General features: G+C 45.1%; 1 protein-coding gene across 1 annotated transcript in view; it reads left to right on the forward strand.

Moving 5' to 3' along the window:
- Positions 1-1,299: 1,299 nt before the first annotated feature.
- ERN1 (endoplasmic reticulum to nucleus signaling 1) overlaps positions 1,300-13,740 on the forward strand; it is a 66,903-nt gene continuing 54,462 nt past the window's right edge. The window contains exon 1 of the mRNA XM_081161799.1: positions 1,300-1,525. Within this exon, the coding sequence (XP_081017925.1) occupies positions 1,466-1,525 (60 nt within the window). The 5' untranslated portion in view covers positions 1,300-1,465. The remainder of the gene's footprint in view (positions 1,526-13,740) is intronic.

Genomic DNA, 13,740 nt, shown 5'->3' on the forward strand with positions numbered 1-13,740 from the left:
ATTTAGACATGCAGATAACACTTCAAGATGTGTCTACCACTTTCACAGTTGCCAAGATTCAAACTGCTCTTAAGCTGGTCTGTTGGATTCTCCAGCATTGGTGGGGATTAGTCCCTTGACTGTGACCCGGCATAGGGGGTTGGGGATGGGGAACTCTGTTCACAGGATTTTCGCTTACTGCAAACATTTCTGTGTCACAGTGGGATAGGCTTGATCCACGGAACACACAGACCAGATACTGGGTCAGTCCCCCACTACCTCTTTGCTATTTTCTCCAGCATTGCTTACTCCTTTCCCCAAAACTTGAAAAATCTTAGGCTGTGTGTATTATGAGCAAGTCGGGAAAAATTAGAGAAATTGCTTTCCCTTTTTCTTTTTCTCCTAGGATCCATCAGTGTTGTGCCCCAAATCATACTTCGCTCGTTACAAACAGTACGTCCTCCGTCCTCTCTTCCATCTAAGTGGAGCGCAGCATGAGACCCAGTGACCAAACCGCTGCTGGGCTCTTTAAGGCAGGTTAATAGCCCACAATCCTCGAACAGACCTCGTTTGAGACCTCAACACACCCACTCCCTCCAGTGAGTTGTGACACATGTCACCCCAAGCTTCACGTAAACACCATGACACCGGCAGCCAAAATGGTTTTCCTTTTGTGCTTATAGTTTTTGGCAAACGATTTGGCCATGGTTTATTCCAAAAGGAACCGATGGCTATTGGACATGATGTGAGGGGAATTCCTGAGGGGAAAGAGAAGAAGGAAGAAAGGGGCCTTCGGACTCGCCGAGTCGCAGCGGGAGGGCTCCAGGGCTGCGGACTCGGCGGCTGCTGGGCGCAGGGCAGCAGCTCTGTCCGCTGGAACCCGTCAGGGCTGCCATCCCGTCAGCTGCCGTCCCTCGCTCCGGACGGAGGTCGCCGATGAGTCCACCACGGCGGGGACGAAGCGGGGCTCAGGGCAGCCCGCGCCGCCGGCCTCCTGGCCTTTCCCCTGGTCAAGTCTGACGCAGTGTCTCTTGGGGGGGTCAGTGGCACCGCCTGGGGGACGGGGTGCGGCCGCGTGGCCGGGCGGCCAGCCTTCCGCCGCCCGCGGACAAGCTCCTGGGCTGGATCGCTCGCGCCCCTGGACGCCGGACGCCAGGCCTGGTCCTGTCCAGCCACGTGGGCCGCGCGACTCTGGCCGGCCACAGGCCCTCACCGCCCTCGGCCCCGCCCCTGGCCCCGCCCCCGGGGAGCCCCGCCCAGCCTCGGGCCCGCCCCCAGGCCGGCCCCGCCCCGACCGGAAGAAGCACCCGCGCCCGGCGCTTAAAGGGTCGGGAATGGGGGTGTCGCCACCGCCGAGTCAGCCCTGTGTTCACTGAAGACCCGCCGCCGCCGCGCTGTCGTCGCGGCGCCCCCGCCCCGTCCTCCGCCCTCCCGCACCGCCCCCGCAGCCGGCTGGCCCGGCCGGAGCCGGGACGGAGTTCTCGCCATGCCGGCCCGGCGGCTGCTGCTGCTGCTGCTGCTGACGCTGCTGCTGCCCGGCCCCAGGGTGAGTGACCGGGCGTCGTGGGGTGGAGGGACGTCTCGGGGCCCGCCGCGCTCCGAGCTGGGAGCGCAGCGCCTGCGGCTCGAGGCCCCGGCCGGGCGTAGGAGGCGGCGCCGGGCGGGGAGCGAACGCCTCCGGGCGGCCGGAGTGGCGGCCGCGGCCGGCCCCGCCGAGGCGCACGCCGTCCGCAGGGCCTCCGGGCCGGCGCGGCTGTCACGGGCAGCGCCTCTCGGGCCGGCCTTGCGCGCCACTTCGTGTCGCCCGGGCGGCACCGCGGGGTCCCCGAGGCCACCTGCCGGACCCTCCCCATAAGCGGGCGCGGAGGAAGGACCGAAAGGGCCCTGTCGTCGAGGGGAAGGGGCTGCCTCGCGTTTCTAATGCTGGCTGGAACTTTTCCTGAGCGAGAACTTCGGGAAACGAGCGCAGGGGGCGAGGGCAGGTCGCTGCAGCCGCGGGCTCGAGCCCGCTTACCTGTCTCGCAGGTTTCTCGGTGTTGCGAGGCAGGAGGCTGCCTTTTGTGCACCAAGACTTTGTTAAGCAAGGCGAGCTGTGGGAACGGAACTGTTTTCCAAGACCCATATGGGACAGCGGAGAAGCCGCTACCCAACTTTAAATAAAAGGCTGTTTCCTCGTGTGGGAACGCTGGGGCTGGCCGAAGTGTCTTTTCATCTTTTTTTGGAGAGAAGTGCCTGGTTTACGTTTATTTACCTATTTAAGACCCTTCACTCCGGCTGTGGATTTGGGCACCATGGCTGGGAGGACATTTTGTGGACAGACTTGAGTGTTTTTTTTTTCTTCTGGTTGGAAGAACCTAAACTAGCGAGTGTTTTTTTTTAAAAACGTATTGTTCAGGATGTGGGTATGGTACATTGGTGCAGGATCTGTTTAATGACCTCCACCGCGTACTCTTTAATATGGATATCATGTACCAGGTGCCCAGGTGGAAAATTGACATATGTGTGCCTGAGTGCCACAGCGAACTCGTTGGAGATTATGCATTTTAGGTAAATACTACTCCATGCTCTCAGAGTAACAAGGATTTGGAAACAGCTGGAATAACATATAAGGTTATTTTCACATTTTTTAAAAAGGTTTTTTTAAAAGGAAAATTTGTGCACACTTCACGTTAGAACTCCTGTAAGTTAAGTTTTTCTTCTAATTTAAGACTCTCAGAACCAGGGTCAGATTTTGAACTTAAACACTACATCTTGGATTAGTTAACTGCTGCCGGGCATCTGTTCACAAATAAGAGTATAAACAGAATGACCTTACGTATGGCATGGTAATCGATCATTTCGAATAATGAAGGCCAAGGTGTATATGGTTTTCTTTGCCACACATCCATGCTGTTCTTTCATTGGATTCTAGTGTTTTAGTTATTGAATAACTTAAGCTTAAACAGCCAGAATAACTACTTAGCTTTGGTTGAAAATGTAGTTTGAGTTCATGTAAATATTTGCAAATTGCATTTAGAAATCCAAATGTCTCAGAGTTCCTGGTAAAATATTCCAGACCCTTATCAGAAGGCTATGTTTTAGTGTCATTACTCTTTTAGGTAATAGGTCAGAATTTCACTCCTGGATTATCTACCAGTAAAAATTTTGATCCCCAAAGAGAATTCTTACTTGAAAACTCTAAACGAAAACCAATACAAAGTATACAGTTAAACCAGGCAGCAGTGATGTTGTGTAGAAGGTACTGGCTGCAGAATTAGACAAACCTGAGCTCTGACTGATCACGTGCTAGTTGTGCCCTCAGGCAAGTTATTTTACTTCTTAGAGACTCTGCTGATATGTGCAGTGGGGACAGCTAACACACTAACACCCCTGAAGGAACCTTGCACTTCATAGATGATAAGTATATTCTCCTTATACCCCCCTCCCCAACACACAGGTGCTTTTTACTATCAGTCTTTTTTTTTTTTTTTTAATACTATGTGTCTGAAAGGAACATTTTTTTTTTTTTTTGCTGTTTCACTTTATTTTATTGTTAACAATATTACAGATGTCTCCCATTTTTCCCCTTTTCTATGCTGTTTCTTTTTGATTGATGAAATAACTAGAGCATTGGAGGCAATACCGTGATTTTCTTTCAGTGTGGGTCTGATTGAGCCAGACATTGATTCATCATGGGCTGCCACTCTAGGCTACCAGATCAGAATGCAGTAACATCGGTGTTATGAAGGATCTGAGGCTGTTAATCCAGAATGTGCTTATTTAGTCATGGAGTTTTCCTCTGCCCTAGACCCGGATCTTGTACCTAATGTTGGTTTGTGTTACATCACTGCTGTCACATGTCCTCATTGTACTGTGTCGAGGTGTCCCTTCTCTCAAGTACCAAAGAGATCTGTAGCATGTGCGGCAAAATACTTCCTTCAGTTATAACATATACAACGCTTTTATTCAGCCAGTGTTTGGTTTTATTTATTTTTAAATTTAAAAGATTTTCAATTACAGTTGACATACAATATTATATTAGTTTCAGGTGTACAACATAGTGATTTAGAACCAGTGTTTTGGTTGTAGAGCGGAATAAAAAACATCCCTGAGAACTGAGGACTGTGTGTACAGAAACACCCAGAATATCATCTGAGACGTGAGTCTTAACTCGGAATGTCCTCGCTTACCATGTGTTCTGATAGTTATCAGCTGCGTGAATTATCCTAATAGGAGATAGCAGGTATTTATACTGAGGCCAGGAGGGGAAGGTTTCATTAAGCTCATGTTATCAGGGCTGCTAATCATGAAATGAGGCTGTAGTTGTGCACATGTGTGTGTGTGTGTGTGTGTGTGTGATTTCATCAACTCGCCTGCCCACTGGGCTTTCCTCAGTAGCACAGCTTCTCTGAGCACAGGGGAAAGTATTTGAGAAGTCCTCTGGACAGACCGTGTTCCAGGGTACAGACCAGTGGGCTATGTCAAGGTTTCACCGCCTGCCTGGCCTTGGGGGTTAGCTCTTCGTCTATCTCAAATTCTGGCTCCATTTTTCAGGTTGAAGAATCATTGGAGACTTCTTTGGCTTGGGGATCCAAAGTAACCTTTTGGTTTGATGTTGTGTATGTTTTACAATGATCAAATGTTCTCCCTAAAGAGATGATATAAGGGAGAAAAGCCGAATGTATCATTTTAATGGATTCCATTTTCATTATGCACAAATAACTCGGGGCCTGTAACCTAGCAATATGATTAGAGTGTGATGCTGGCTTAAACAACAGTGAATCACAGTCCATGAATAAGAAACATGCTGGTTGAATATATTTTCCAGGGGCTGGCGATTTTTTCCCTGTCTTTATCTTTGCTGTATCCCATGTTTGGAGCCCTGCCACAGAGCAACGCATTCTCAGAGAGATTTAAATGAGACCAGATACGGATTGGGAAAAGTAGAACTTAAAAAGGATAAGCTCCTCTCTTGCATTTTTTAAAAATTTAAGTTAAGTCTAGACAGTATCACTTCTGATTATCTTGCGATCTTTGTTCATGTACACACACACAGCAAGTACGACAGTGTAAAAAATAGGTGTTTATATTTTTGTTCAGTTTTCCCCCCCACAGAATATTTCCCATAACCTGTTAGGAAATGTTCGGAACGCACCATAGCGTTTGTCACTTTTAGTAGCACTTTAGTAAACCATCATCCATGCCCAAAGCATTTGAGCCTTCTGTGCCCAGCTCTGGGTTGGGGACTAGGATCATCACTGACCAGGGTTGACATGGTACTAAGCCTTGCTTTGCCTAGTGATCACTCCGCTGAGGTCATGTGGGTTGTTTGCAGTTCTCCCACTATTATAAGGAAAGGTGTATTTCCTTTTTTTTCAAATCTTTTATGTGCTTAGTGCTTTCTGAATGATAACATGGGAAAATTTTTGTATGATAACATGGGAAGATTTTTTTTAATCCCTCAATATAGTCATAATCATTGTGGAAAAGTTAGAAAGCATAGATAAGTCTAAATTTTAAAAAACACAAAAACTTCCTATAATCATACTACCTAAATATTACCTCTATTAACATTTGATACAGCTTTATTGAGATGTGATTCACATATCATATAACTCACCCATTTAATGTACACAGTTCAGTGGTGTACAGTTCACAGAATTGTGCAACCATCACCACAATAAATTTCATAATGTTTTCATCAACCCCAAAGAAACTTCATGCACATTAGCTGTCACTCTCCATTTCTCACAAACCCCCCAGCCCCTGGCAACTGCTAGTCTACTTTGTCTTTATAGATCTGCATATTCTGGACATTTCCTAAGTGGAATCGTACTTCATGTGGTCTTTTGTGACTGGCTTCTTTCACTTAGCATAATGTTTTCAAGGTTCACCCAGGTTGTCGCATGTATCAATGCTTCATTCCTTTTTATTGCTGATAATACTCTATTATATGGTCACACCACATTTTATCTGTTCTTCAGTTTATGGAACACTTGGATTGTTTCTCCTTTTTGGTTATCATGAGTAATGCTACTATGAACATTTGTATACAAATTTTTGAATAGCCATGTATTTTCATTTTTCTTGGGTATATACCTAGGAGTGGGATTTCTGGGTCATATGGTAACTGTATGTTTAACTTTTTGAGGAACTGCCTATTTTCTAAAGTAGCTGCACTATTTTAATTCCCATCTGCAATGTAGGAAGGTGCCAATGTCTCCACATCCTCACCAACACTTGATATTATCTGTCTTTTTTATTATAGTCATCTTAGTGGGTGTGAAATGGTAATTCATTATGGTTTTGATTTGCATTTCCCTGGTGGCTAATTTACTTACACCTTGATGTATATCCTTCCAAGTGATTTTTTCTGTGCATATATTTGCATAGGTAATATTTTTCTTTCCCAAACTGGAACATGTTACAGATCTTTCTTTCTGTGTTAATAAGTTTAATTCTGCAACATTATTCTCAGTGGCAGCGTAATACTTCTCTGAATGGGTATACCATAATTTGACCATTCAGCCAGGTGGAATATTGAGACTTTTTAATTTTCATTACTATAAACAGTGTGATAAACCTTATTGCTAAACTCTTGAGCAGATCTTAACTGCTTAATTATTCCTTGGGATAAATTCCTAGAACTGGAATTTGCTGATCAAACGTAGTCTTTTATAGCCCCCTCCTCTGGCCCCCAAACAATTTTGGATGTCTTAAAAAGCACAAAACTTGTCTTAAATTGGGTTTATAATAGCCATTTTAAATTAAACTATTTTCTTTTAGCAGTATGGATTTTAAGTCAGGTGAAAACGAAATATTTAGATTTTGTTTTGCTTATATTTTGAAGATGTAAATAACCAACAAGCAGTTTCTTGATGACACCTTATATACCAAGAGCCACTGAGAAAATGTTTTATTCTGATTTGTTTAATAACTTGTTTAAAGGGTCTGCAGTAGTTTCAGATCAGCTTTGTAGCAGATGTGGCTCCCATGATCACCCACAAATACCTTGGGATAATCTTCATGTTTGGTTTTAAAGGTAGCTTGCCTCCTACAGACAAGATTCTTTCTATAGTTGATTGTGAGGCCATTTACAATTTTGCTTCAAGACTGTTGGTAAATCGAGAATTGATGCATTGGCCATGCCTTTTGGAGGCTGCTGTTCTTAAAACATACAGCTTGTCCATACAGCTGTTCCTGGGAATAATAAAGTGCCACTTGACAATAACATCATGCCTTGGTGTGTGTGTTTGTTTGTTTTTGCCACAAACATACCTAAACTTATTCATCCAAAGGAATGTTGTCTCTTTCAAAATAATCACTGCTTCAGGGTCAATGTTCATGTTATACAAGTTAGTTTTTTTGTTTTGTTTTTAACTTTTCAGTACTTCATTTAATAATTTAGCTAATCAATTTAATAATTCAACTTTAAAACAAAGAGGGAATCCTAAAAAAGCAACTATTTACTCTTAAGCCAGTTATCCTTACACAACTTGAAACATTTCCCAATTCCTTCCGATCTGTGCTTGATTATAACTTTCACATGCTTCACACTGAAGTTTTTTGATGAAAACTCTTAGTCAGCTTGATTGCACAATTTACTGAGGACACTTGGATAGGATTTTTGGGTTTTTTTAAGAATCAGCTAAAGACTCTCTACCATGTAGAGAACTCAAAGGTATAGTCTTTGAAGGGAATTTCCAGAAAATTTCAAAAACATTGTGAGCAAGAGGAGCATATATGAATAAATGTGTAAGTGCCTCCCAAGGGAACTAGAATGAGAGTGTGTTAGACAGCTAGGAGGGGTCTCACTGGTTTAACCCAATGAGTCTCAGTATCCCCCCCCCTAAGGAACAGGGGCATGTCAGCCTGTAACAGTGGGAGCACATTAGAACCTTCGAGGGTGGTGGCTGGGGCATCTACCTCCCTCTCTCAGGCATCATCTCCTCCCAAGGTCACTGCCCTGCTCTGTTCCCCAGAGCAGACAGAAGAGGAAGCTGAGGCGGAGAGGGTCACGTGTCTTTGGACCTGTCCAAGGTCATGTGCCACTGGCAAAACTGAGCCTTGAACCTAACCCTCCAGCTTCTCTTTGAAGAGCAGTCCCTGCAACGCTTATGTTCTGGTGCGTTTGTGAGAGCACATTAGTCCAGCCACCCCTGTCACCCTGAGGAGGTGACCCAGCCATGTTGCGGAGAGACGGGATCTGGGGAAGGACAGGGAAGACAAGAAAGTAGATTTGTAAGCTTCAGGAGAATGCTCAGGTGATGCTTTTGTTCCTCGCTCAAGAGTTGTAGCCTCTTCCCCTTTGTTTCAGTAGGAAAGATGCCGTCACCTGAGACCCTCCGTCAGCGACACTGACCGTTGTGAGTGCTGGCGCTGGGTCCAGCAGCGATCGTGGGGAGGAGACTGAGACACCCTTAAACCTAATGCACAGTTTAACTCGTTCCTTTGCTTGAGGTCTAATAATATCCAGCAGGTGCATGCTGACCAGTAAGATCTCCCCCAGAAATGTTTTTGAAATAGCAAAACTGAAAGTTCATGTCTTAGAAGCCTTGAACCGAAGTCACTCTTCCACAGTGTGGTCACTTTTCTCAGGGAATCCTGAAGGGACAGGACTGCAGCTATCGGGCTGGGCCTGGGGGGTTGCCTTTGCAGAGGCCCCCACCTCCCATGCAATTCTGGCATCAGGGGGTAGGTCTGTGATGACGGGGGGAGGGTGTGACACAGTGGACCTTGGACCACAATGGAGGGACTAGAAGGCAGGGACCCTGTCTTGCTCTTTGTCACATCCTTTGTGGAATTTGGCATGGTGAGTCTGCCATACTCCCTGTAGTGGGCACTCAGCAAATACTGATGGAATTCCTCTTTTTTTTTAATATATCTTTGTTGATTTCAGAGAGAGGAAGGGAGAGAGAGAGAGAGAGAAACATCAATGATGAGAGAGTCATTGATCGGCTGCCTCCTGCACGCCCCCCACTGGGGATTGAGCCCACAACCCGGGCCTGTGCCCTGACCGGGAATCGAACCTCGATCTCCTGGATCCTAGGTCGATGCTCAGCCGCTGAGCCACTCCCCACCATTCCCCACTGGTGGAATTCCTCTTTGAGTCTTGTTAAGGCCAATGAAACAAGGAGCTGTTTTATCATCAGGCAAGTGGGTTGAGGGTTTTTTTGGAGGGAGGAGGATGTTGCTTTAGCTGTAATCTATCTTCTTTAATGGGATCTCATCAGTAGTTTCTTTCTACAGAATGAGAGGGGCTTCTGGGATGTCTGCTTGGGTGGACATGACCCATAGTGTGTGGTGCCTTCTCGGTGGGCTCCTCATATCAGTAATGAGATTAATTTTAACCCTGCCAAGCCCCAGGAGATAAATGGGTTCTGATTATTCCAAGTCACTTTCATTTTTCGCTCAGCATGATGTTTCACTATTAAAGTATGAACCCTGATCCAGGGTTTCCTCTTATGTATTAAACATGATTTCCGTAGTTAATAGACTAATTTCTAATTATAATTCAAAACCACCCCTTTCTCCAGCGGATTATTCCCCTCCCCCTCTGTTTCCGGTGAGGGAATAATTATCTAGGCCGCAGGAGTGTTTGTCATGGAAACTGAAGTTTTTCATACATTTTCTGAACAAACAGTGCTGTCAAATCCCTTGATCTCCAGTTGGGTCAGAGGAGTTTGTTGCTCAGACTAAATCAGATCTGTCTTCTCTGAAAGCCAATGGCCCATGACTCCTGAGGGGCCTCCAGGAGTGAGAGAAGCACCTGCACAGCGGCCACAGCTGCAGCTGGGAATGTGTGACTTGAGGCGGTACTTCTCAGCCCTGGCTGAGTCAGTCACCTGGAGTCATCGGGGCAGCTTTTTAAAAACCCTATGTCAAGGCCCCACCCCAGGTGGATGAAATAAGAATCTTTAGGAATTGAGGCTGGCATTCTTTCTTTAAAAAAAATTTTTGTTTTTTTTAAAGCCCCAGGTGACTGATTTGTAGTCAGATTAAGGCCATTAAGTAATTCCTGTACCTTAATCCTGGACAGAACAAATGTGTCTCCCTGTGCCCTGTAATATCACAGAGCCCTGGACTAGGCCGGAGACAGCTTTGGGCTCATTTTATAGAAAATTGGGATTGCTATATTCTACTGATTAACAGCAGGACTAAAAATAGAGAACCTAGTATTATATTTTTTCCACTGTAGTACTATATTGCCCAGCTCTTAAAAGAGCAAGTAATTCCAGACGGATGGATTTTGTTTTTGTTTTTTAAGTATTAACTATTCCAATTGCTTAAAAAAAAAAAAAAATCAGCTTTTCTCTGGCCGGGTGGCTTAGTTGGTTGGAGTGTCATCCCATACACCACAAGGTTATGGGTTCAATTCCTGGTCAGGGCGCATATGGGAGGCAACCAGTTGATGTTCCCCCTTCACTTTGATGTTTCTCTCTCTCCTTTCCCCTCTCTCCCTAAAAAAAAATCAATAAAAACATATCCTTGGGGGGGGGGGGGAGGATTTTAAAAAAATCAGCGTTAACTAATAACTGGCCTTACATTCAAATACACTTAGTTATTGAATTATATGATGTTTAGAATTATTTAAAGTGACACTTAGCTTACTTATCTTTACTTTCTCTATATATTAAGAGGCCTAAGGAATCGAAACAGTATTGCTTTCCACATTCCTTTACAGCACCCTGGCAGGTGAAATTAACCTCTCTGAGTTTTAAGAGAGTCCTTGGTAGCCAGAGTGCAGTAGCCAAGAGGTGTGGGCATGGAAGAAATCTGTGGAAAGAGTAAGTTCAATAGTTAAAGTATAAGGATGAATCATATAAGCAAAAAGGAACTTTCTTATCAGGGTGAGAATGTGTGTGTTGGAAGCAAATTGTAGGAGGGGACAGTTAATGAGACTCCCCTTCCCTTTTTCTGTGAGAACTAGATATCTGGGTATCTCTCAGCCCGAAGGGCCTCTGCAGTAGGTGCCTGGTTGAAAGCCCTGACAGTACCACACAGTGCAGGACATGGCTGGTCCTTTATCTCAGCGACTGGACGGACCTCAGCCATTACTCAGAGAATCCTTCCAGCAGGTTTAGGAACAAGAGGAAACACTGAGTGTCGCATTGGCCAGGCTGGATCAAATCTAAAGCTCTGCTTGAAACCGCATTGAAAAACGTCAGTAGAATTGTAAGGTCACTGTTTGAAGCCAGGCTCTGACCTGGCAGAGCTGGGTAAACTTGGGGACCTGGGCTGTGTTTCCCCACCGAACTTGATGCTGAAAGGAAATCCCAAGTGGCAGCTCCAGTTCTCGCCTCAAGTAGGTAATAAGCATAGTTTGTCATTTTAGCTATTTCGAAATGTAGATTATAGGCACCGTCTTTTGTTTCTGTGTGTGTGCTCACCCATACAATAAAAATGTGGTGAGGGGTTCGATACTAGCTAGCTGGGAAACTCTGGTCAATGAGTTAGTTCCCCTGTTTCCTCATTGGTAAAAACAAGGCCACGGGACTAGTAAATCTATTACTTGGACCTATTTCTAAGTGTCTTTCCAAATTAGGAACACCATTCAGGTTAGGCATCTAGTCCCCCAGCTGCACAGTTTCAGTTCACCTGGTGGTCGAAGATGGAGGGCTGCTTTGCTTTGAGCCTCCCAGCTTCCTTGCTCCTAAATGTAGTGGATTCCATCCATCCAGCCATCCAGCCAGCCAGCAGTTTGATTGAGTATGTGTTATATATGTCAAACACTGTTTGAGACACCGAGGACACATAAATGAACAAAACAGACTCCTGCCCTCATGGAACTTACATCTACTTGGCAGAGACAGACAAGATAGCACGGTAAGTACATATAGAATGTGAGACGGCGATACAGTTCTATGGAAAGAAAGTAAATAGGGCCTGTAGGGCTCAACTGAAGCATGGGGTCTTCCCTGACACTGTACCTCCTAGACAAGAGCCCATCCCACCCTCCAAGAGGCAGGGGATGACTTTGTGTTGGGGTTAATACACATATCTGTGCTGCAGTTTATTTGCCATGTAATCTTCTCACAAACTGGTGTTGATAGCTCTTGTATGTTTGCAAATCCTGAGCAAATATGAGATAATTGAGTGTGACTGTTGTCAGTTTTTAATGACCACCTAACAAGAGGAAGTTTAAAATTGTGTCAAGGAAACCTCAGAAACCCCAAAGAGTCAGGGGACAGACCCAGCAATTCCTTGATTTTTGTGATCGCGCTTCTCCCAAATACACAGGTGGTACATACAGTAAGTCCTCACTTAACATTGTCACTAGGTTCTGTGACTTTAAGCAACACCGTGTATAACGAAACCAATTTTACCATAGGCAGCTGAAATAAATAAGAGTTAAGTTCCAATGGCATCTCATCAGTGTTATCAGAAAACAACATTATTCTAGGACTTGGTGTATATATATATTTTACAAACAAAATTAAATCTTTTCTTCCAAGGGAAAGCATTTCTAAGATCTCCAGATAAATTCAAATACTGCATGAAAGATGTCAAGCCAGTTCTGGGGAATCTCTGACCCAAACAATCTAGTGGCCTTATCCCGTAGTTCTGTTAGGGTTCATTTTCCACTTGCTGTGGTCTTGTTTTACCAAGAAGAAAGCGGTTTCCTTTGTACATAGAGATTAAGAACAAGTTTATCTGTAGTTTTGCTATTCAACTGACTGGAACAAAACCACAGTTGCTTCTAAAACCAACCCTAAGTCATCTTGATCTGATAGTTGAATATTTGGAAATCTCTGGGGCTTTTGGTACTGGGGTAAAGTTCAATCACTTATCTGACTTGTGGTGTGGAGAAGAGATCTCCCTTTCAGCTTAGGGGATGGTTGGTTTTAGAGCCCAAAGCATGTGTCCTTGGGAGTAACCTACCTCCTCCCATGTAACATTGGTTGATTTCTATGGTACTTTCCCCCCCACCCTGAACCTTAAAGTGAATCAGATTATTACTAATTGCAAATGTTGCAATAATTTGAGTATATGGAGACACTGAGATGTTGAAAGACCAGGAATGGGGATGACTGTGTTCAGAGGCATCAGGACTTCGGAACTTTCAAATTCTCAGGTGGGTTTTTGCATGTTTTGATTGGTTAGGGAGAGAAGAATCTACAGGAAAACCTAAGGAGAGATGAGGGCCTGGTAAATCATGGATCACCACACTTATGAGCTAAAAGACATATCCAACCCAGTGTTCCTACTTCAGAGAGTCAGATACTGATGCCAGGAGAAATGTAATGACTTGCCCAGAGCCTGGGCCAGAACACATATTCCTGTGCCAGTCTCATCTTCTTTCAGCTTTATTCACCCCAAAAACGTCTGTCGAGCATGCGCCAGGCTTGTGGGGATACCTGAGGGACTTTGAGTTTCTTTCCCCTTGTGTTGCACTATTTCTCTGCTAGATGGTAAACCCTTTGAAGACAGGACTGTTATAGGCATTGGGGCTCCAGTACACAATAGGACCCTTCTTTCCATGCATCTATGGGTTAAAAGAGAGAGTCCAGCCACGGGGGTGGGGTTGAAATAAATGAGCTAGCAAGGAAGTTGGACTGGATGAGCCAGCCAACAGGAAGAAGTGTGAAACAGGGAGTGCCTGGAAGAGATTGATAAAAACTTCATACCCTTGTCAGCCTGCTTGAGTAATGCCAGACCGTGATCCAGCGACTTACCCTGTTCTGTGTGGTTAGAATCCCCACGATCTCTGCCTAAGGTAGCAAAACTAGCCTGGGACTGACTGCAGGTGCTGGGGAGGTGGAGCACCCCGGTGAGTAAAAG

The sequence above is a fragment of the Miniopterus schreibersii genome, assembly GCF_964146895.1.
Source record: "Miniopterus schreibersii genome assembly, chromosome: 16".
In the NCBI taxonomy this organism is placed as follows: domain Eukaryota; kingdom Metazoa; phylum Chordata; class Mammalia; order Chiroptera; family Miniopteridae; genus Miniopterus; species Miniopterus schreibersii.